We start from the raw sequence: 23,252 nt of genomic DNA, 5'->3' as shown, positions 1-23,252 counted from the left end.
GCAACCCCCTTCAAGGGCTATCCGTGATCACAAAAAGTGAGTCCGTCTTACGAAAACAAGTTCGTAGTAGTCAAGTGTATCCTTCTAAACCCCATCCAAGGAGTGTAATGCAAACTCCCAAGGATGGCTAGTCTTAGGACACGGGGAAGGTAACAATACTTTTATTCAGATGAAAAACTCTGAAAACCACTTTAGGAAGGAAGGATGGATTCGGAAGAAGAACCACCTTATCCCTATGAACCACCAGATATGGGGAACGACAAGATAATGCGGCCAGTTCTGACACCCTGCGTGCAGAAGTAATGGCCACCAAGAAGGCCACCTTCTGGGATAATGTAAGCAAGGGAATCTCCCTAATATCTTCAAAGAGAAGTTTCTGAAGAACCGACCACACTAAATTAAGATTCCAGGCGGTAAGGGTGCGCGCACTGGCGGAGCCAGATGTCGCACCCCCTGGATGAAATTCCGCACCAAGGAATGATTAGCCAAAGGTTTCTTGAAAGAAGATTGCTAACGCCGAAAACCTGACCCTTGATCATGCTCAAGGATAGTTTCTGCTCAACCCCTTGTTGCAGACAGACCAAAATTCGGGTCACCGAATAGGTATGTGGGGGAAATCCAATAGATTCACACCATGCAATATAAGACTTCCATGTGCTTTAACTGGAGGTAGGAATAACTGAAGCTGACACTCCCTTGTCCTTCAGTACCTGGGTCTCAATGGCCAGGCCATTAAGCCAGCGACTGTAAAGCAAGATGGAAGATCGGTCCCTGAGACCGCAAATCCTCCCTGAGAGGAAGTCTCCAAGGAGCGTCCGCGACTAGCCTCACCAAGTCGGCGTACCAGGCTCGACGAGGTCAGTCCGGAATTTCCAGAATAACTGGAATTACCTCCACCTCTATCCTGCGAAGAAGTTCCCGCAGCAACTTGAGAGGATGGAAGGCATGCCGTAGCGGATACTGCCCCCACGGGGCGATCAGCGTTTCTGCTGCGTCCGCTAGAGGATCGCGGCGCGAGCTACAAACCTCCGCACCTTCCTGTTAAGCCAAGGTGCCAACAGATCCACATCCGGGATGTCCCAATGAAGGGACAGCTAGTGAAAAACCTCTGGATGAAGAGGCCATTCAACATCCAGCCCGTCGCCCAGTTCAGCTTTCTTGCTTGAAGATCTCACAGGAAAACTGGAGAAAAAAAGCTGTCTAAAAAATCTTTTCTAAGAAAAAAATCCTGCCAGGACCGAAGATCCCAGCAAGGTATCTAGGTCCTTCTCCTGACTAGACAGAAAAAAACTGATTTGCTGTGGCAGAGAGAGAGAGAGAGAGAGGATATACCCTCTGGGACTGCCCCTAGGGTGTGGCCAGAACGTTTTCTTTCCTGTCTAGTCCTACTCCTGTAGAGGGCAGCATAACCCGAGGGTGTTGAATCACCGAGGACTACGTCTGTCAATGAGCGATAGAGGAAAGTAGGCCAAGGCCGACAATGGACCCTTGACCATAGTCCGTGCCAATGCCGATCCACGCCTTCTGCAGGAAGGCCAAGACCGTCGCTACCGAGAAGGAACGAGGATGAGAACCATGCGCTTCGCACCAGGTGATAAATACGCTTTCCAGGTGCGGTGATTAATCATCCTAGAGGTAGCTGTACGAGCCTTTAACAAGGTAAGGATGACCGCCTGTGGAAGACCTCTATCCCTCAAGACCTGGCTTTCCACAGCCATGCCGTAAAAGCCAGAGACTGGAAAGCAGGAAGGAAGATCGGTCCTAGAGACAGAAGATAGTCTTGCAGCGGAAGCTGCCATGGAGGTTTGACAACCATCTGAACGATGTCCGCGTACCAGGACTGTCGAGGCCAGTCCAGAACCACCAGAATGACTGACATCCGTTCCGGCGCCAACCCACAGAGGAACCTGGACAACAGTTGAATCGGCGGAAAGGCATACATAGTTACATAGTTTGAGGTTGAAAAATACATCAGTCCATCCAGTTCAACCTATGATGTGTGTGTGCATTTGCTGTTAACCCGCACATTGAATACCCCTGTATGTTGTGGTCTTTAAGGTGCCCATCTAATAGTTTTTTGAAACCATCAATGCTCCCTGCTGATACGAATGCTTGTGGAAGAGAATTCCACATCCTTACTGCTCCGAAAGTGACGAACCCCTTACGTATTTTAAGGTTAAACCGTTTCTCCTCTAGTTTTAGTGAGTGGCCACGTGTCTTATTATATTCCCTTTCTCTAAAAGGTTTGTTCCTTATTCTAGGGTCATCATCATCATCAATGTACAGTATTGACATCATATCCCCCCTCCAGAGAAAATAAGTTCAGTGTTTGTAGTCTTTCCTCATAGCCGATGCCCTCCATTCCCCTAATTATTTTTGTTGCCCTTCTCTGGACTCTCTCCAGTTCCAGCACATCCTTCCTGAGGACTGGTGCCCAGAACTGGACAGCATACTCCAGATGTGGCCGGACCAGAGTCTTGTAGAGGGGGAGAATAATCTCTATTTCTGGAGTAAATCCCCTTTTTTATACATGCCAGTGCCACTGCCAAGCCTGTTGTCCACCAGTACCCCCAGGTCCTTTTCCATACTAGACTCACCCAGAGGGTTCCCCCCCTTCCCCCCCAGTGAGTAGCTTGCTTTCGTGTTTGATGCCCAAGTGCATTACTTTACATTTTTCAACATTAAACCTCATCTGCCATGTAGTTGCCCACCCCATTATTTTGTTCAGGTCCGTTTGTAAGGTTTCCACATACTGCATAGAAGATATTGGCATGCTTAGTTTAGTATCATCTGCAAATACTGAGATTGTACTAGATATCCCCTCCTCTAGATCGTTTATGAATTAAACAGGATTGGTACCAGGAAAGAACCTTGGGGGACCCCCACTTTCCCCACCCGCCCAATCCGAGTACTCCCCATTTATAACCACTCTCTGGACTCTCCCCTGGAGCCAGTTCTCTATCCAGGTACTCACACTATTGTCCATACCTACATTCCTTAGTTTGTGGGGAATGGTGTCACATGCCTTTGCAAAGTCCAGATACACCACACCCACAGGCTTACCTTTATCTAGGTGGCAGCTCACTTCATCGTAGAAGGTTAATAGATTGGTTTGGCAAAAACAATTTTTCATGAATTCATGCTGATTACCAATAACGTTTTCATTACTTAAGTCTTGTGTATGTGGTGCCTTAACATCCCCTCCAAAATCTTGCAGACTACTGATGTTAGGCTGACCGGCCTATAGTTACCCGGGATATATTTCAGCCCTTTTTTGAATATTGGTACCACTTTGGCTTTTTTCCCAATCAGCTGGCACCATACTTGTCTGTAGACTATCCTTAAAGATCAAGAATAATGGTCTGGCAATCACCTGGCCGAGCTCTTTAAGAACCCTTGGGTGCAAGCCATCCGGTCCCGGTGATTTACTTACATCAGCCGATAGCGGTGCCAAGGCACCACCAGCACATCCGTGGCGTCCGCCAGAGGATCGCCAGTTCTGGCCACGAATCCTTTCCACCTATTTGTCAAGACAGGACATGGCAGATCCACGTCCGGAGTCCCCCACGTGGCGCACAGGAGGTGAAGCACCTCCAGATGCAGGGACCATTCCCCCTGGTCCCAAGGCTGGCTACTCAGATAGTCCGCCTGCCAGTTTTCTGCACCCGGAATTTGAACAGTTGAAATCGCTGGTACGCGATATGGCCCAAGACAAGATCTTGGCCGTCCGGGCACCCCTGGTGCCCCCTTGGTGATTGATATAAGCCACAGCCGTGGCATAGTCCGTCCGTACCCGGAACAGACACCCCTGAAGCAGAGACGACCAACGGAACAGACAAAACTCATTTGCTCGAAGCTCCAAGACGTTCATCGCAATGAAGTCTCCACCGCCGACCACGTCACCTGGGCCCAAAATGCACCCAGAACTGCTCCACAGCCCAACAGGCTGGCATCAGTGGTGAGAATCATCCACAACAGAGGCCGGAAGGTCAGGCCCTGCGACAAGGGCGGTGACCAGAGCCACCACAAAAGATCCGACCGAACCGGATGACTCAAATCTTCCTAAACCAAGGTCGGAGATGTTCTGTCCCACCTGTCCAGGATCTCCACTTGCACAGTCCTGTTGTGAAATTGAACGGAACTGCTTCGAAAGCCGAAACCATCAGGCCCAGAGCCCGCATGCAGTTCCGCAAGTAGGCGAGATCAAGTAGGAGAGATCGTTGTCCCTGAGGGACCTGACCTAGTCCCGCAGAAACCCGAGTTCTTCCTCCGGAAGAAAAAAAAAAAAAAAAACTCGAGCCCCAGTAGAGTCCAGGACCATCCCTAGGTACTGAAGACGATTTGAAGGAGGCAGTGCCGACTCCTGAAGATTGATGGTCCACCCGAACTCCTGGAGTGTCTGAACTGTCACGGCCAGATCGCTCGCCAAGTTCACACATGAGCTTGACCTTAATGAAAAGGTCTTCCAGGCAACCGAGTACCGCAATGCCCCGTAAACGCAGCAAAGCTAGAACCGGAGCCAACACCTTGGTGAGAACCCTGGGAGCCAAAGTGAAACCGAAAGGTAACGCCACGAACTGATAGTGCTCCCCAGTCACCGTGAAGTGGACATATCTCCGAGGACCCTCAAAATAAGGGATGCGCAGATACACATCCTTCAAGATGGAGGCCAGGAAGTCCCCGGGCCTTAACGATGCCCCCACAGACCGGAGGGACTCCGTCCTGAACTTCTGCACCCGCACAAAGTGGTTCAGAGACCTCAAACCCAGAATCGGACACACCTTGCCACCCTTTCTGGACACCGTGAACAGGTTGGAGTAAAACCCTCAAAACCTCCCGTGAAGGAACGGGTACAATGACTCCTTGGGCAAGCAGATCATGCACTGCCCCATGAGATCTCTGAGATGATCGGGGGACAGCTGGAGATGGACGGGAAGAACCTGTCTGCGGGGCGAGATCGAAACTCGATCTGGTACCCTGAATGAATCAGCTCATGAACCCACTTGTCCTGAATGCTGGACAACCAGAGTTCCTGAAAACAACGCAGACGTCACCCCACCCCGACAACGGGCGAGGACGTCCCTTCAGGAAGAGGTGGACTGGTGCGCCGAGCCAGACTGACCGGATTTTGGCTTACCCATCCACGGTTTCTTGTGGCCACTGGAAGGCCAGAAGGGTCTACCCTTCTCCTGCATCCCAAAGGCACGAAAGGAGCTACGCCGAGTCTTGGAGGGCCCCCGCCGCGACCAGGGGGGGCTTACCCTTCGTGACCTGGGGCAACAGTACTCTTACCTCCAGTGAGCCCCTTCCACAACTCATCCAGAGTATCCCCTAAAAGACGACCCCCCCCCCACATAGGGGACCTCAGATACCGTCTTTTTGGACGCGTGGTCAGCCGACCAGCTCTTCAACCAGGTAACGTGGCTGATCGCGACCCCTACCACGGACAACCGGGCGACCAACGGGGCCTCGTCCAAGGCTGCGTCGCACAAGAACATTCCAGTCTGGGTGATCTAATCCACCATGGCAAGGGCAGGCGGAGAGGTCAACTCCACCACCAGAGTGCTGCAAAGCACCTTGGATCATGCCGGGAAAACCTGAGAGGCCATCGAGGCAAAAACACAGGGTTTAACAGGGAAACCGCCACCATGATAAATGTGACGGGCGAATGCTTCCACACGCCTATCTGCCGGATCCCTGAATACCGGGGAATCCTCTACTGGCACCAAAGTGGACTTCTAAAGCCTAGACACAGTGAGCAACTTTTTTGGGGACACCGTCCAACGTTTGTCACCCAGCCTCCAAAAATCAGATAGCGGAGTGAAAAAACGCTTAGGGACCACCAACATGTGCTTAATGCACCACCACTGGGCATTTACACTCCCGTGAAATTCCTCAGGGCAGGGAAAAGCTTGACCTGACTTCGGGGCCCTTCGGAACCCTAAAGCAGACTGCTTACTTGACGGAGATGGCGTAGAGTTTAACGTCGCTAAGGGGAGCATCCATCTTAGCGGGTGTACCCGCGCTACCAAGGAGGAAGAAGCCGCCTCCTCCCCCTCAGAAGCGGAGGACTGGGACCCCACAGGGGGACCATCGTCCATGGCAACCAATTCACGCTCAGAGGACTGGAAGGGCACAGGCCGTTTTTTGGAGGAGCGTTCCAGCATCAGCAGATCCACCTGGGACGCCAAAGTCGCAAGAGCAGCACATATGGAGGTCATGGCAGAGGTTTCAGGGTGGACCCGAAGCCCCCACCAGGCCTGCAGGGTATTTGTTGTCCCGGGAGTCCATTTTTGCCATAAAAATTAAAAAGGACGCTGGCCCTTTAAAATCAGCAGTTCCCACGGACCCCCCCCCCTCCGCACTCTGCACTATCTGAAAGCGCCCCCTCAGAAAAACATACCAGACACAAGTAAAAATCGTTTTGGTTGAAAAATGGCAGAAGGATTATCAAAAATCACCCAGCCTGTTAGTACATTTTATCACAGGAGATGTGTGAAGGTGGAAATGACCTCGCACCGCTAGAGGCCCAACCCTCGAGCCCAGACAAAAGGTGCCTATTGAAACTATGTAAAAAGGCACAGGAAAAATGGCCGCTTGCCCTTAAAAAGGCATGTGCCCACATCCAAGATGGCGCCCGATCGGGAGCCTTGTGCAGTATCCTAAAATGGCTGCTGCCTTTACAGAGTCCAGGATCTGCCCACAATAAACATGGCGGCCAAAAAAGTACACACATGTTCTGGCTACCACAGGGGACCCCAGGGAGACCCTCAGAGCTATGGAGCACCCCCCCAGTACCCCATACAGCACCCTCAGCGGGAACAGGGAGGGAGAAAACCCAAAGCCGGCCAGAAGGGGATCCCACAGAGACCACCAGCCCTGCTATCCCCCAAGAGTGGGCCCACAACCCCCCCAAAAGTCCCCAGGGACAAGGGGGTATCAGTACTCACCAGTCCAGGAAGCGGGCACTGCTATGACACGGGAGACCTCCCACCCTATGTGGGGGTGCTGTCAGCCAAGGAGGGATGCTGGCAACATGCGGGCTATCCGGATTGAGACACCCTCAGCAAAGACGCAGCTCCGCAGGCTCATCCCTAGTCGGAGGGGCACAGTCATTGCGAGGCCTGGGCGTACCAGTAACCTGCGACACTCGTTGGCAGGCTGGGACTCCATAAGGATCTATATTACCCAGTCCGAGGCCCAGCTCTGCAGTCACTTGTTGTCCCCCAGGAAAGGAATCCCTGATTAACTAGTGATAGTGAGAGAAATAAAAATCTATTGTGCAAAGAAAAAAAACACATGATTTCAGAAAAAAAAAACAAAGAAAACAGACAAAAGATCCCGGCCAGAAAGACCTAACCAGCTCCTAAGCAAGGCAGCATAAAACTGAGTTAATATCAGATTGGGTTCAGGATAATGGCTGAGGGATGGCCCCCTAGTGTCATGCCGAGGTATAAAAGTTTTTGTATTAACCTAATAATCTGCCTAGCCATGCTCCTGCAGAGGGTGTCATTACCCATTAGTGAAGGCCAATACCATCAGGCGGCGACTGTCAGAGGACGCAAGAGAAACCCTATATATTATATCTTTAAAGGTTTCCTATACCTTTTCTTTAATTTGCCCCAGTACTTCGTGAATGTGAATATGCCATCATACAATCATGCATAAAAACTGATTTTCCCTGCACATGAAATCCCACTTTTAAACCTCCTTTCAAAGTGAACAGCCTTTTTTGCCTGTGTGAGCAGTATCTCATCAGTGTGGTTATGCAAAAACCATATAAAAAAAAATTGCAATCAAGTGCGAATATAAAATCCACAGTGCAATAAGTTGTGAACTATGTGCCCAATATGAACACACACTAAAGGCCTCTCTGCATTCTGTGTGACCATACACTGCAATCCGTGTAACCCCTCAAAGCCCAATGTGTGATTCATGCAGACACTACTCCTAAAGAAAACAATCCTTGGGTGGTGCACTCTCCCATATGACAACTGCTCACCTTGTTGTGTGGACCTCAAAATTAAAGAGGTCGGCAAATGCATGTATCCCCCTCCTGGGATCATATATTGAAGATGGTGTTCTCCACAGAACTCCCATAGGCAAAGTAGCTCACTAGGGTGCCTCGTCCACTAAAAGTCACATGAAATATAAAGCCCCCCCTGGGAGCTGCTTTGCCTATGGGAGTTGTGTGGAGGGGACAATCTTCATATGACCCCAGGAGGGGATATGAGTTTGCTGACCTCCAACTTAAGGTCAATACCACAAGGCGAGTAATTTGGAGTGATATGGTAGAGGAGTGCTTCTGCATGAATTACGCATTGTACTTTGAGTGCTTAAACAGATGCAGTTTATGATCTCCTGGAATGCACAGAGACCTTTAGTGTGTGCATATTGGGGCACATTCAGGATTTTACATTCACATTGGATATATTAATGGCACTTTGTTTTTTTTGTATAGTAGATAGAGCTACACTGATTCATGAGTTAGGATTTTTTCACTAGATTGGGATATATTACTAGATGTGCAAGGAGCGGTCATTGGTTGTATTGAGCTAAAACATTTTCATAGTATTCTTTGATGCATGGTTGTGCAGTGGGGAAAAAAAGCCCTGCTTGGAAACCCACACATCTCCATCTTTTGAAAGCTGAAAATCACTGAAGTACACAGCTACTCCAGTAATCTCCACGTGCTTTCAGGTCCTGGGCAGATTGGCCAACCTGACTTGTTGGCCACTCAGCATGGGCTTCAATAAGAACATTTTTCATTCATTTATAAAAATTCACACCATGCTTTGTATTTTATGAATGAATGCAAAATGTTGTCCGATTGGACAAGGTGGAAACATGTGACGGTGACACCATGCTTTTCACCTCGTCCAATTACAACGCTTTGCACAGCTGTCATTTAGAGAATGCTTTGCTGAATGCAGAGTGGCCAACCTGTATTCACAATCCATCAGGCCAGCCACTCAGCATGGGACCCACAAGCAAGGATTACTGAAGTAGGAGTGATTTCCAGCTTCCAGGGGCATCAGCCAGGTATAGTATATACATAGTTGCATTGCTGTTAAGCTGGACCAATGTAACTATGTAAAAATATGCCATGTGTGCAATTTTTCTTCAAGATTAGCTTTCGGCGATTTTTTTCAATACTATATTTATTGCAATTTATTTTTTTAGAACTGATTTCAGTAATATAATTCCTGGTGTAGTAATAGAAGTACAGTTAAGCCGTTCTTTCAACTAACCCATCAAGAGGCTGCAAGACCAAAGAACGTGGTTGATCTAAATACTCATCAAGAACCACTACATATTCTGGAACCCCCTTCCAAGTTCCATTCAGTGCTGTAGCAAGAATTTGCCCTGCTGTTCCATCTGTCCAGTACAGATTCCGACCAACCCAATCGACTGCTATGCAATCTGATTTAACTCCTGTACAAAAAAAAAATATATATGAAAAAGCACACATTAAAAAAGTACTGCTGCTTCTCAAAGCTCAGGGTTTAAAAAACAAATAAGTGACACGTTTGATATTCTCCAACCTTTAACAAGAGTTCCTTTGGTTTTTGTGTTCAAGGTTATCCATTTGATGCTTTCTGCATTGAGGTCCATCCAGAAGACCTTCTGCTCCAGTACATCATAGTCCAGTGAGAAGATCATGGAACTCTTATCAGTAGAGGTCAGAATCTTCTCCTCTAATGTCTTCAGATTGTACAACATTAGATTAAACTGAATAGATACCAGCAAGACAGGCTCTGTACCTAAACAAGTAGATATACAGATATTGTGGATATGAGACATGCAGACCAACGGCACATACAGTATGTTTATTGGGAAAATGGCATTACATTGCAATCCTATTTACTAGTATATTTTAAAAAGGCACTTGACAATGTATTCTGCTTGAGCTCAATGTCAACCCAATACAAAACCTAGAACTTCCTCTTTTAGCACAGGCTTTGTTTGCTTCTTGGTTTGGCGAAAGTCTAAAGTAATGGGCTTAGTCTCAAGTTTAAATCAAATGGTGTTTCGAAGGAAGCATCTCTGCTAGGCTGTCTAGTTAGTTAGACAAGCAATTTTGCTGTTATGGATTTTAATATGACTAGCCACTGGTCTGTGGAGAACGCTACAGCTCCCACAGCCTCAACATCAGGGCTCTTTACCTCTGAGTGCTCACTCTTAAAAGGTATCTAATCCACAGAGTAAAGTAACAGCCCCCTCTTTACATCCTAGAAGCATTGTCATCAACCAAGCAGGCACTCCTTCGCAGCCAATAGACCTTTTACGTCACAAACTTTTCATCTGGGTACAGAGACCTCTTCACCAGATGTGGATTTAAGCTAGGCGTTAGCTTCTGGGTGAAGTCAGGCAAAAGATACAAATATACCGTGTGTGTATGCACACAAATTCCAATTCTGGGATTTTTAGCTTCAAAGTATGAAGTGGCCTGAACAAAGCAACCTAAAATAATCGAATTAGAATGTTTTAGGCAGGAAACTGGTTTGGTAGCATGTATCTGAACTAGACATGTATTCTGAGGAAGGGGCAAGCATTTGTTAAAAAGCTTAATTTTTGATAGATTGGAGACTAGTTAGAACCTTTGTTGGTTGCATGTCCCTAGTGGGGAGATTCTCAATTCAGCACACAACTTCAAGTTTGTAACTTCGTTTTTTTGCCTTCTGTGGCGACAACTGTTTTACCCCCTTTGCTTTCCTTTTTTTTTTTAAGGTATTAACAGGGATAGTAGGGAAGAAATCTCCACAAAAAGGCAAGCCAAAATTAACACTTTACATGTTTACCGCTTTTCCAACAATCTACAACAGTTGGCTTGATTTAGGCTTAGGTGTTGCACTTCAGAATCATGCGTTATAGGCTTCTCTCATAGGCTTCTGTCATAAACCATAAATACTTGCCATGTAGAAGCACCATGCAGTCAAGTCCCTAACACCTATATATACTATGCTGTGCAAAGTGTTGTATGGACAATTAGAGAGGTCGCAAACCTAAAATTTGCCGTTCAAACGCAAACCTCCGCAAATGTTTGCGAACGGGCGAACCGCCATAGACTTCAATAGGCAGGCGAATTTTAAAACCCACAGGGACTCTTTCTGGCCACAATAATGATGGAAAAGTTGTTTCAAGGGGACTAACATCTGGACTGTGGAATGCCGGAGGGGGATCCATGTTAAAACTCCCATGGAAAATTACGTAGTTGACGCAGAGTCGGGTTTTAATCCGTAAAGGGCTTAAATCACCCAACATTCCTAAATTGTTTGGAATAACGTGCTTTAAAACATCCACTGTGTGTATACGATCAGGTATTATGTTGTATCGATCAGGTAGTGTAAGGGTTATGCCCGCTTCACAGTGAGACCAAACTGACAGACCAAACTCCCTGTTTAACAGTCAGAGTCCTATTTGCACAACCGCAAACTCCCCATTTGCACAAGGTTGGATACCAAGCTAGCCATGTCCCGTTCCTTGTCCTCACTGACGTCATTGAAGGCCTCTTCCGCCACCCAGCCTTGTACAACACCAAGGGTCCCCGAAAGGTGACAACAAGCCCCCTGGGACGCCTGCTGTGGTTGGTCTTCCACCTCCTCAAAGCCACCTTCCTCCTCTGACTTTTCTTCAGACTCCTCTCTCTGAGTTGCCAAAGGTCCAGCAAATCGACAACGACCAGGCTGCTTCTGGTGGTGATGGGGACCACAACTCTTCCTCTTCATGCTCATCTACGGCCTGATCCAGCACTCTTCGCAGGGCACGCTCCAGAAAAAACACATATGGGATGAGGTCAATGTTGCCTTGGGTTTGACTGACCCGGTTTGTCACCTCCGCAAAAGGACGCATGAGCCTACAGCCATTGTGCATGAGCCTACAGCCATTGTGCATGAGCATTCAGTAACGCTGCCAAAAAATACCCGGCTCCACAGAGGCGGTCCTCTTAAATTAAAAAAAAATCTGTTCTTATCAATTTAATCCCTGTTACGTTACGTCCCCTATCAGGGGCCGGTGTATGGAATAGATTTTAGGAACCGGGAGATGGAAAAAGATGGTTGGTCTGTCCTCTACTTCCAATTTTGGGCACTGCGCGTGCACCGTGCCATCCTATACGAGTGGTTTGTTTAGTACTATTCTTATCAGTTTAATCCCGGTTACGTCCCCTATCAGGGGACGTGCATCGAATAGATTTTAGACAACCGCAAAGAGTTGTCAATAGTTGACACACCCATGACATAAATTTTATTCCTCTATGCGTCAATCTTGCTGTAGTGAGGACTGCTCATGCGCACGTTTGGGAGATTGCAGGCGATGGCGGTTTTTCAAAGCCTATGGTTGTGCTGAGGTAGTTCAGTGACAATTAAGTGACCCAGAAAACAACAATTCTGCAGTGTGGGCCCACTGTTGGCCTAGTAGGCTTTAATGATCACCTAAGATGATCATAACGAATGTTTTTTCTATGAAAAATTATCCAATCGCTTTTGGTCTGTTCACAATGAAGCAACGACCTTATCTGGGGTGTGCCAACATTGCCAACACACTCCTAGAGGTGATCACTTCATTGTGATACGCAAGCCCCTTCACCATAACAAGGTAACGATCACAAAGGGGAATTGACACATGTATGTGCCTTTTTTGCAGCCACAGTGTAGCACCAGAGGCCAGAAAAATTAGGCACGCACACATGCCTGAAAAAGTAGGTATTGTTGCAGCTGCTGCTGTTGCAGCGGCCGGAAAAATTTAGGTTTTCCAGGCAGAAAGTGCACTAAAACATTGCGGCTTGAACCCTAGTTGGTGGCGGAGAAGTCACGCAAGTCATCCGGCATCTCATCAGGCCTTTAGTCAAATGCATCCCCCACTCAGTCCCTTCGGGATCCATGCCTCATTCATCTTAAGGTGAGGTAATCTAGACTTTTTTGACCTAGGCGACTTCTCTTCTTAGTGACAATACCTCCTGCTGCGCTGAAGGTCCTTTCTGACAGGACACTTGAAGCGGGGCAGGCCAGAAGTTCTATCGCAAATTGGCATAGCTCAGGCCACAGGTCAAGCCTGCACCCCCAGTATTCAAGGGGTTCATCGCTCCTCAGAGTGTCGATATCTGCAGTTAATGCAAGGTAGTCTTGCTACCTGTCGGTCAAGTCGTTCTCCGAGGGTGGACCCCGAAGGGCTGTGGCGATGCATAGGACTTAAAAAGCTCCGCATGTCCTCCATCAAACACCACATCTGTAAAGCGTCCTGTCCTTGCTGGCGTGGTAGGAAGATTACTTTCACCTCTTCCCCTGTTAGATTCCCGTTGTGCTGTGACATCACCCTTATACGCTGTGTAAAGCATACTTTTAACTTGTTTTGTAACTGCTGCATCCTTTCCGACTGCTGGTAATTCGGTAACATTTCAGACACTTTTTGCTTATAAAGGGGGTCTAGTAGCGTGGCCACCCAGTACAGGTCGTTCAGCCTTTTTATACAAGTGTCCCTCAACAGGCATGACAGCATGAAAGACCCCATTTGCACAAGGTTGGATGCAGAGCTACTCATGTCCAATTCCTCGTCCTCACTGATCTCATTGAAGGTCTGTTCTTCCCCCCCCCCCCCCCCAGCCATGTACAACACCACGGGTACCAGATAGGTGACGAGTACCCTGGGATGCCTGCTGTGGTTGGTGTTCCTCCTCCTCAAAGCCATATTCCTCCTCTGACTTCTCTTCCTCAGACTCCTCTTCCAGCATTGCCACAGGTCCAGCAAGCGATAAGGCAGTTTCTGGTGGTGATGGTGACCAAAACTCTTCCTCTTCACGCTCATCTACGGCCTGATCCAGCACTCTTTGCAGGGCACGCTCCAGGAAGAAAACAAATGGGATGATGTCGCTGATGGTGCCTTCGCTGCGACTGACTAGGTTTGTCATCTCCTTAAAAGGAAGCATGAGCCTACAGGCATTGCGCATGAGCATCCAGTAACGTTGCAAAAAAATACCCAGCTCCGCAGAGGCTGTCCTAGCACCCCGGTCATACAAATACTCGTTGACTGCTTTTTCTTGTTGGAGCAGGCGGTCGAACATTAGGAGTGTTGAATTCCAACGTGTCGGACTGTCGCAAATCAAGCGCCTCACTGGCATGTTGTTTCGCCGCTGAATATCTGAAAAGTGCGCCATGGCCGTGTAGGAACGCCTGAAATGGCCACACCTTCCTGGCCTGCTTGAGGATGTCCTGTAAGCCTGGGTACTTATGCACAAAGCGTTGTACAAATCAGTTTCAACACATGTGCCATGCACGGCACATGTGTCAATTTGCGCAAATTCAATGCCGCCAACAAATTGCTTCCGTTGTCACACACCACTTTGCCGATCTCCAGTTGGTGCGGGGTCAGCCACTGATCCACCTGTGCGTTCAGGGCGGACAGGAGTGTTGGTCCGGTGTGACTTTCAGGCAAGTCAACCCCAAGACAACGTGACACTGTCGTATCCGGCATGTGGAATAGCCCCTGGGGAGCTGGGGGGGGGGTGCAGTTGGTGTGGAGCAAGACGCAACAGCAGAAGAGGACTCAACCGAGGAGGTTAGCAAAGAGGATGGAGTAGGAGGAGTAGAGGAGGTGGCAGCAGGCCTGCCTGCAAGTCGTGGCGGTGTCACCAACTCCTCTGCAGAGCCACGCATTCCATGCTTCACAGCCGCCAGCAGCTTTACCCAATGCGCAGTGTAAGTGATATACCTGCCCTGACCATGCTTTGCAGACCAGGTATCAGTGGTCAGATGGACCCTTGCCCCAACACTGTGCCAGACATGACATGACTTCCTTTTCCACAATAGAGTACAGGTTGGGGATTGCCTTTTGTTAAAAAAAAAAATTTCGGCCGGGTACCTTCCACTGCGGTGTCCCAATAGCTACAAATTTTTTGAAGGCCTCAGACTCCACCACCTTGTATGGTAAAAGCTGGTGGGCTAAGAGTTCGACAAGCCAGCTGTCAGACGCCGGGCAAGGGGGCGACTGACATTGGCTTCTTACGCTCAAACATTTCCTTGACAGACACCTGACTGGGCAGATGAGCAGGAACTGCTGAAGGTGAGAGGCGGAGTGGCGGGTTGTTGATAGGGGGCAAGGAGGACAGCAGTGGTTGATGTGGCTGAAGATGCTGGACCAGGAGGAGGATGGTGGCTTTGAGTTTGTGCTGCTTGTACTCATGTGTTGATCCCATAGGCGTTTGATGTGAGATCATGTGCCTTCGCAAAGCAGTTGTACCTAGGTGGGTGTTGGACTTCCCACGACTCAGTTTCTTTTGGCACAGGTTGCAAATGGCATCGCTGTTATCAGAGGCAGACACAAAAAAAATGCCACACTGCTGAGCTTTGCAATGACAGCATTCTGGTGGTGGCAACAGCTTGCGTTGATTGCGTGCTATCTGGCTGACCCCGGGTGCCGATACATGCTGTCTGACTGTGCCACTAGCTCCTTGCTATGACCTCCCCCTGCTTCCAACTAGTCTCCTCCTCTCTGTCTCCCCATCTGAACTTTCCCCCTCTTCTTCTCTTCGAGCAGGCACCCAGGTGACATCCACGGACACAGACCCAGGGCCGGACTGACCATTGGGCAGACCGGGCATATGCCCGGTGGGCCGCCCGCAGCGCATGTCACTCTCACTTCCCTGACCGTCCCTCCGATTCCCGATCACTTGCTGCCGGCCGCTGGCCTCTCCGCGGCCGATTCCGCCGAGAGGGCCGCGGCCGCATATTCTTCTGGCCGGCCGGGTATGTCCCAGTGACAGTCCACTCCCCACTGAGCAGCCGGGCTGATGCTGAGCCCAGCGCCGCTCACTGCGGCAGGCTCCGCAGCCATCCAGCCTTCTCTAGGCAGCTCCGTCAGGAGGGGTGGACCGTGCCACCGTGGAATAAGAAACGAGGGGTCAGGTAAGCAGGTGACTCGTCGTGAGTCTCGTCACTGTCTGAAGGAAGGGGGTGGAGCTAGAGGGGACCCCTTCTGAGTTCTGCAGTGCTTGATGGCGGGAAGGAGGGAACAGTGTCACACAGTCTGCCTGCAGCACCGGCGCCGCACCACCCCAAGGCCTGCCCTGTCCTGCAAGGTAAGTGAAGTGACTACTATGCCACATTGCCACCAGCTGCAAAACGTAATCCCTATTTTGACAGTCAGTCACACAGATTGGCCTCTACAACAACGTTGTGTCCCACTTTGAAGCTCACTAGGATCTTGGGAAGAAGAAGTTGTTTAGCTGTAAAGTTGCCATGAGCGCCTCAGCCTTGAAGATCCCAAGATCCTAGAATGGACATTGAATTCCCTGAGTCCAGTCACTGATCCGATCCCTCCCAGCCCTGTCACTGATCCGATCCCTCCCAGCCCTGTCACTGATCCGATCCCTCCCAGCCCCGTCACTGATCCGATCCCTCCCTCCCAGCCCCGTCACTGATCCGATCCCTCCCTCCCAGCCCCGTCACTGATCCGATCCCTCCCTCCCAGCCCTGTCACTGATCCCCCCCCCCCCCCACCAGCCCTGTCACTGATCTTATCCCACCCCCCAGCCCCGTCACTGATCCGATCCCCCCAGCCCTGTCACTGATCCATTCCCCCCAGCCCTGTCACTGATCCGATCCCCCCCAGCCCTGTCACTGATCCGATCCCCCCCCCCCCCAGCCCTGTCACTGATCCGATCCCCCCCAGCCCTGTGACTGATCCGATCCCCCCCAGCCCTGTGACTGATCCGATCCCCCCCAGCCCTGTGACTGATCCGATCCCCCCCAGTCCTGTGACTGATCCGATCCCCCCCAGCCCTGTGACTGATCCGATCTCCCCCAGCCCTGTCACTGATCCGATCCCCCCCAGCCCCGTCACTGATCCGATCCCCCCCAGCCCCGTCACTGATCTGACCCCCCCCCAGCCCTGGCACTGATCCGATCCCTCCCTCCCAGACCTGGCACTGATCCGATCCCCCCCAGCCCTGTCACTGATCCCCCCCCCAGCCCCGTCACTGATCTGATCCCCCCAGCACCGTCACTGATCTGATCCCCCCAGCAGTGCCACTGACCCTCCCCCCCAACACTGTCACTGATCCCATCCCTCCACCCAGCATGGCCACTGATGCCACCCACCACCAGCACTGCCACTCATCCCATCCCCTCCATGCTGCCACTCCTCCCCTCCCTCCCTCCACACTGCCACTCCTCCCCTCCCTCCACGCTGCCACTCTTCCCATCCCCTCCCTCCACGCTGCCACTCTTCCCATCCCCTCCCTCCACGCTGCCACTCTTCCCATCCCCTCCCTCCACGCTGCCACTCTTCCCATCCCCTCCCTCCACGCTGCCACTCTTCCCATCCCCTCCCTCCACGCTGCCACTCATCCCACTCCAAGCACTGCCACTGATGCCATTCAATTCCCCCAAGCACTGCCACTCATCTCGTCCTCCCGCACAGCCACTGATTCCACCTTCCACGTATTGTCACTCATCCTATCCCCCCCTGCACTGCCACTGATCCCACCATCCCTCCACACTGCCACTGATCCCATCCAATCCCCCCCAGCACTGCCATTAATTCCACCCCCCCCCCCAACACGGCCACTAATTCCATCCCCCCAGTAATGCCACTCATCCCAACAACCAACCAGCACTACCAGTCATCTCACCCTCCTCTCGTACTGTCACTCATCCTATCCCCCCCACACTGCCATTTTTTCCCTCCACACTGATCACATCCAATCTCCCCCGACATTCATTACACCCCCCCCCCTAGTACTGTACTGATTCCACCCCCCCCCCCAGTACTGCCACTGACTCCATCCCCCAAGCACTGCCACTGATTCCCTCCACCCCCCTCCCCAGCACTGCCACTTCATGCCCCCCCTCCCTGAAAACTGCCACTCATTCCCCCCCCCCAGCACTGCCACCGATTACACCTCCCCCCTCCCCAGCCACCAATGGGTTAGTGCTAAAAATGTGGAGTAACCTCTAGCAGGCTAAATAGAACTAAAAGACATTGAGAAACTGGTAGCGGTCATTTGTAATTTGGTTTAAATAAAAAAAGGCTGCTCAGTCTAAAATGCCCGGGCCTATTTTTTGTCCCAGTCCGGGCCTGCATAGACATCAGCCGCTTCACTTGACAACTTAGCAAAGGCAGCAGCAGCAGGTACATCATCATAACAATGTACGTCCATGTGTATAATGCTGCCTGACTGAGACATATCGCCGTTATCTACATCCTCTGGCACTAATGGTTGCGCATCACTTATTTCTTCCAACTGATGTGTAAATAACTCCGACAGATCAAGTGAAGCGGCTGTGGTGCTAGTGTTGGTGGTGCCGGCGGGCGGCAAGTGGTAAATTGAGAGTTGCCCGAAGCTGAGCTGGAGGAGGATGGTGCATCAAGGTTCCGAGCGGAAGCGGTTGAAGATTGGGTGTCCTGTGTAAGCCAGTCAACTGTGTCCTCAGAATTTTTCGAGTTCAAAGTACGTGGCTTCTGAACACTGGGCATTATTCTAGGGCCAAAGGAAATCACAGCACCACGACGGCCCCTGCGGGGTGGCCTGCCTCTGCCTGTCTTTTTTAGATTAGTGGTACTATGCGTGCAAGGTGCTGTGCCACCCTATATGAGTGTTGGGCAGTGGGTACAGTACAGTCTGTGGACTGACACTCGCTGGCAGCTGGCAGGCAACTGCAATTATGACAGAGGAAAAAATTATATTTTTTTTAACTGCAAGGTACTGTGCCACCCGATACGAGTGTGCACACAGTACAGTCTGTGGTGGGTCTGTGGCCTCACACATGGCGGGCAGGCAACTGCAAAATTTATATATAAAAAGGGCTTTTTGGGGTGCTGTCGGGACGCTGTCCTTACAGCAGGAGTGGACACAGAACTAGCTAACAATGTCCCTATTAACAGCAGCAGCACTCTCCCTGCTCTCACTAACACTGCAGCTTCAGAATGAATCCAAGATGGATGCTGCCCTTGCTTTTTTATAGGAGGTGGGAGGGTGTGGGAGGGAGGGTATGCTGATTGGCTGGAATGTGCTGACTGAGGTACAGGGTCAAAGTTTGCCTCAATGATGAAGTATAGGGGGCGGACCGAACATTGCACATGTTCGCCCGCCGCGGCGGACGCGAACAAGCGATGTTCGCCGGGAACTGTTCGCGGGCGAAGAGTTCGGGACATCTCTATTGACAATATACAGACATCTATTCACAATATTCAATACATATAATATATTCTCAGTCAATCTTTGGTGAGTTGATTGCTCCGTTCACATCTTGGCGTCCTGTCCATGGGCAGAATTTCGCCACCATTTTGCCGACAATCCCGAATCATGGCAAATCACAGGACACCTGTGCGAACCGTCATTTCCAATAGCACCCCAATTGCGGCACGATTTTGCCGCAATTGTCGTCCAAAGTATGGCAGTAAAGTCGCGCAAACAGAATCCAAGGACGCCCGTTGCCAAAAAGTACAACAGTATAATGCATTTTTTATTTTGTCCTTCCCCAATACAAGCTCTTGTAGTTTACTTGCCTTTTCTAGAGCTCTGCTTTCCCTGTAGTTCACCCCTCACATTTCTAACCCCTTATGTGACCTAAAAATGGGCAGGATGGATGCGAGAAGGATCGCAGGAGTCGGTATGGATCGTGCAGCTTTGAAGCTCAGGCACTGGCTTGTGTGCGACTCTGCTTGAAGGAAAAGTGCTAAGCTCGACAGTGGGTATGCGCTGTGGTGACGAGTCTATATCTAGAAATTGCTGACAAAATTGTGCACACGGCTGAAGGAACACTTCCTATGTCGGTCCCAGTGCTGCCACCAACAGTACGTAAATTTATGAACAGGTTACACACACAAAAAATTTCTACATGCTGGTGACTGAACTGAACGTAGTTCCAGAGCCAGCTGAATTCAGAACTGCCAGGCTTGGCCTTGGATCAGGAAGTGGGGTGTGGATTAAATTCATCAGCAGCCAGGCAGATTATGTGTAAGGGGACGGCACTCTGGGGGACATGTATGGGGGGCTGGCACTTGAATGTAAGGGAGGACTTTTGAGTGCAGCAGCCATGACTCAAATTCACTTCAATGTTTTGTTTACTAAAGCTCTGTACACACAGGGCCGAATGTCAGGCGACCTCAGCCGGTTCAATAAAAAAACTGTCCCGACATTTGGCCCGTGTGTATGGCAGCAGATCCAACAGAAGCCAGCCGAGCATGCCAATCAGAGCTCTCAGCCAATGGCTCTGACTGGAGCCGACAGCTCTTGTTGAACCTGCAGGGTTGTTTGGGGGGGGGGGGGGACTGTACCAGTACAGATTACATGTGTACATCCATAAAGATGCTGTACATAGACCTGACCAAGGTGTTCGTTGTCCCAAGTGGCTTGTTTTAATGAATTTCTTTAGGGTAGGCTCAGTAAGGCAAAAATATCCTTGTGTGCATAAACCCATAGGTAATACAAAATACGAATTAAAAAAGTGACAATAACTGATGTTGATAGGGGAATCACTCCCATGGAGTTATTGAGTTCTACCAGCAGTGGGGGGGGGGGGGGGGGGGTTGGAACAGATTACTGCTAGCTGGTATAGCTGCTGGCAATCTCATGCTAAAAATCTGACATGCTGGTTGGATGGATTGACCACAGCCTATCCATAGATGGATGCAATCCTGGCCGGTCCCTGCTGGACTGGCAGACATTCAATCCATCTAGGGCCAGCTATAGACTTTAATAGTAAAGCCAGGCAGGTTAATTATGAGTATTCATGTTTACATACGGTTTTTTTCCACTGTAGGGTCCTGCATGGGCCCACCCCCTTGAGGTCATGTTGGTTATATTTACTCTACATGTATACATATTTTATCTATAAGCATCTCAGAATCTTTTTATGCCCGCCCTATCTTTTTATCAATACAATTTTAGTAATTGTCCATCCACATTGTTGAAATCACTTGTTTAGCTTATAAGCTTCCACCAACATCATTATTGTAAATGCTGCCCCAATAAGGTATGATTTGGTTCTTTATTTCACCATACCTGGCAGGCACTTGGACCCCACTAGCCCAGGTGCTTCCACCACACATGGCAGGCAATAGGACCCTGCGAGCCCTGGTGCCTCAATACAGCTCCACTCTCCTGCCTGACCAAGGAGTGTGCATGCCCAGGACCAGCATCACGCAGACTTGGAAATGCGTTGCAACTCCCCCCTATCTGGCGACATCTGCATGCTTTGCAGTCGATGCTGCGGTCCAGCTTTATCCCCTCTGCTCAGCTTTCCACCCCGGCCAACTCAACGCGGCAGCAGACCCTCGCAGTCCACATCGCCGACATCCCAAGCTCCCCTTCCTGATAAGCTGGGTTTATTTCACTCCATGCGACTAAAAAATTTTAAAGTGTTACCGGTGGAGATTTTAGAGTTAAGAGGTCTAGTGCCAACATTCTTTCTCTAGCTGTATCGCTCTCAGCAAAAACTCACGTGTGGTTTGAACACAATTTGTATATGTGGACGCAACTTGCGTATGCGTTAGTTCTGCGCGTAAGGTGCTTTAAAATTTACACCTTTGATCACTTTTATTCCTATTAAAATGTAAACATCCCTTGTAATAGAAATAAGCATGACAGGGCCCCAAGAATACCTCAGATCTTACATTTACATATAAAGCAAAAAAAAAAATCCCTTTGAGGCCAGAATGTGGAAGTGACACCTTTGTTCCTCTAAGGCCATAAAGCTGAGTGGGTCTCTTGCCCTCACTCGACTGCCTGCCCATCCACTGAGAGGAGATCAGATCGGCTCCGGGTTAACCGAACGGTCCGGTAAGCCTAGAGACCTCTCAGGAGGAGGGGCACGTCTCCCACCACCTCAGTGTGATCTAGTGGAGAATCTGCCCTGGGATTACTTTATCTTAGAGAATCGGCCACACACACATATACATATAAAATATAAAACCTACCAGGCTTGTGGCAGCTAGCTGCTGCCATACGCCCAGTATTTCACATCAAACTAATGACATACAGTAGGTAGTCCAGAATCCAGGAAAAAAATAACCAAAACAAAACTAAAAAAGCAATATAAAGCAAACTTGACCAAATTCATATTAATGTTCCAGTTAAGCCCTCACATACTTTTAGAGGCTTTCTATAAAGTGAAAACTTCTTGCAAACTGAACTGGACCAATGCAGAACTAATGGCACCAACCTCCTCAATCTAGCAATTGTTTTTCACCAATATCTCCACTTTAAATGTGGTATTAAAATGAAAGCAAATGGGAGGATAGAAACTTTAGATTTTCAAGCTGATCCCATAGTACTGTATGTAGGAGTAGTTGATCAATTCTAAAACTGGCCATTTGTTTTGTACCAAATGATCACAAATTAATGTGTATGGACAGCAAAAGGTAAAAATAGCATGTCAACAGGAGCTAGAGGCTGGTGTGCCAGATCACAAATTTCACAATATTAAGAAACTTAGTCTCAGGTTAGGCTTAAATAAATTTATATACATTAAAAGCTCACTTCAAAAAAGGTTCCTTTACCTGTTACTTTACACTTGTGGCCATCTCCCTGCAGAAAATAGCCAGGATGACAAGCACAGTTATAGGTTCCATTTCGGTTTATACAAGACTGGCTGCATGGTGGGGAATCAAGTTCTTTGCATTCGTTTATATCAATGCAGAGACTCATATCATTGCTTAGTCGGAAGCCTCCATCACACATGCACTTCTAAAAAGAAAGTTCATAGAGCACTTTTTAAACCTTTAAAGTTGCACATCACATGAACATCAACATCACAAAACATTAAATTAGGGTACAAAAAAAGTTTTGCTTTGTGTGGAGGGATTAGCACACCTGTCAATTTTATTGTGGTCTGTCCCAGTTAAGGAGATTCACCCTATATTTGTCCTGCTTACCGTAATAATTGAAAGTAAAAGTAAAAGAAAATCCCAAATTTTAGGTTGTCCCCAGAAAATAGTGGGGAACACTTCCAATTGGGATACTAGTTTTGGTGACCGGGGAGGGGGGTCCTTAAGGAATCCCCATAATTTTCAGGGATTTTCTTACTTCCTGTATGGCTATGGGACAGGAAGTGAAAAGAAAATCTCTGCAATGGGACACAGATAGCGAAAAACAGGGGTTATAACCCTCCCTTATTCAATCCAAAATTTAAAAATGTTTTGCCTCTAGTTCTACTTTAAATTGAGGTACTTTAGCTATGAACAAATTAGTCATTTGCATCCTGGTAAAAGCCTCAAGATACCAGGTGCATTGAATTTGTGTGAAAATCAGCTAA

General features: G+C 49.2%; 1 protein-coding gene across 1 annotated transcript in view; it reads right to left on the bottom strand.

Annotated features, from left to right (window-relative positions):
• The window catches only part of LOC309544676 (low-density lipoprotein receptor-related protein 2-like), a gene marked incomplete at its 5' end in the record, with an annotated part of 171,900 nt that overhangs the window by 42,377 nt on the left and 106,271 nt on the right, over nucleotides 1-23,252 (bottom strand). Inside the window, 3 exons of the mRNA XM_082243588.1 lie at nucleotides 9,252-9,435; nucleotides 9,546-9,764; nucleotides 22,498-22,684. Coding sequence (XP_082099714.1) covers nucleotides 9,252-9,435; nucleotides 9,546-9,764; nucleotides 22,498-22,684 — 590 coding nt within the window. The remainder of the gene's footprint in view (nucleotides 1-9,251; nucleotides 9,436-9,545; nucleotides 9,765-22,497; nucleotides 22,685-23,252) is intronic.

The sequence above is a fragment of the Pelophylax lessonae genome, assembly GCF_965119305.1.
Source record: "Pelophylax lessonae genome assembly, chromosome: 1".
Lineage (NCBI taxonomy): Eukaryota > Metazoa > Chordata > Amphibia > Anura > Ranidae > Pelophylax > Pelophylax lessonae.
The sequence above is the reverse complement of the archived record's forward strand: the minus strand, read 5'-3'. Positions and strand labels throughout refer to the sequence as shown.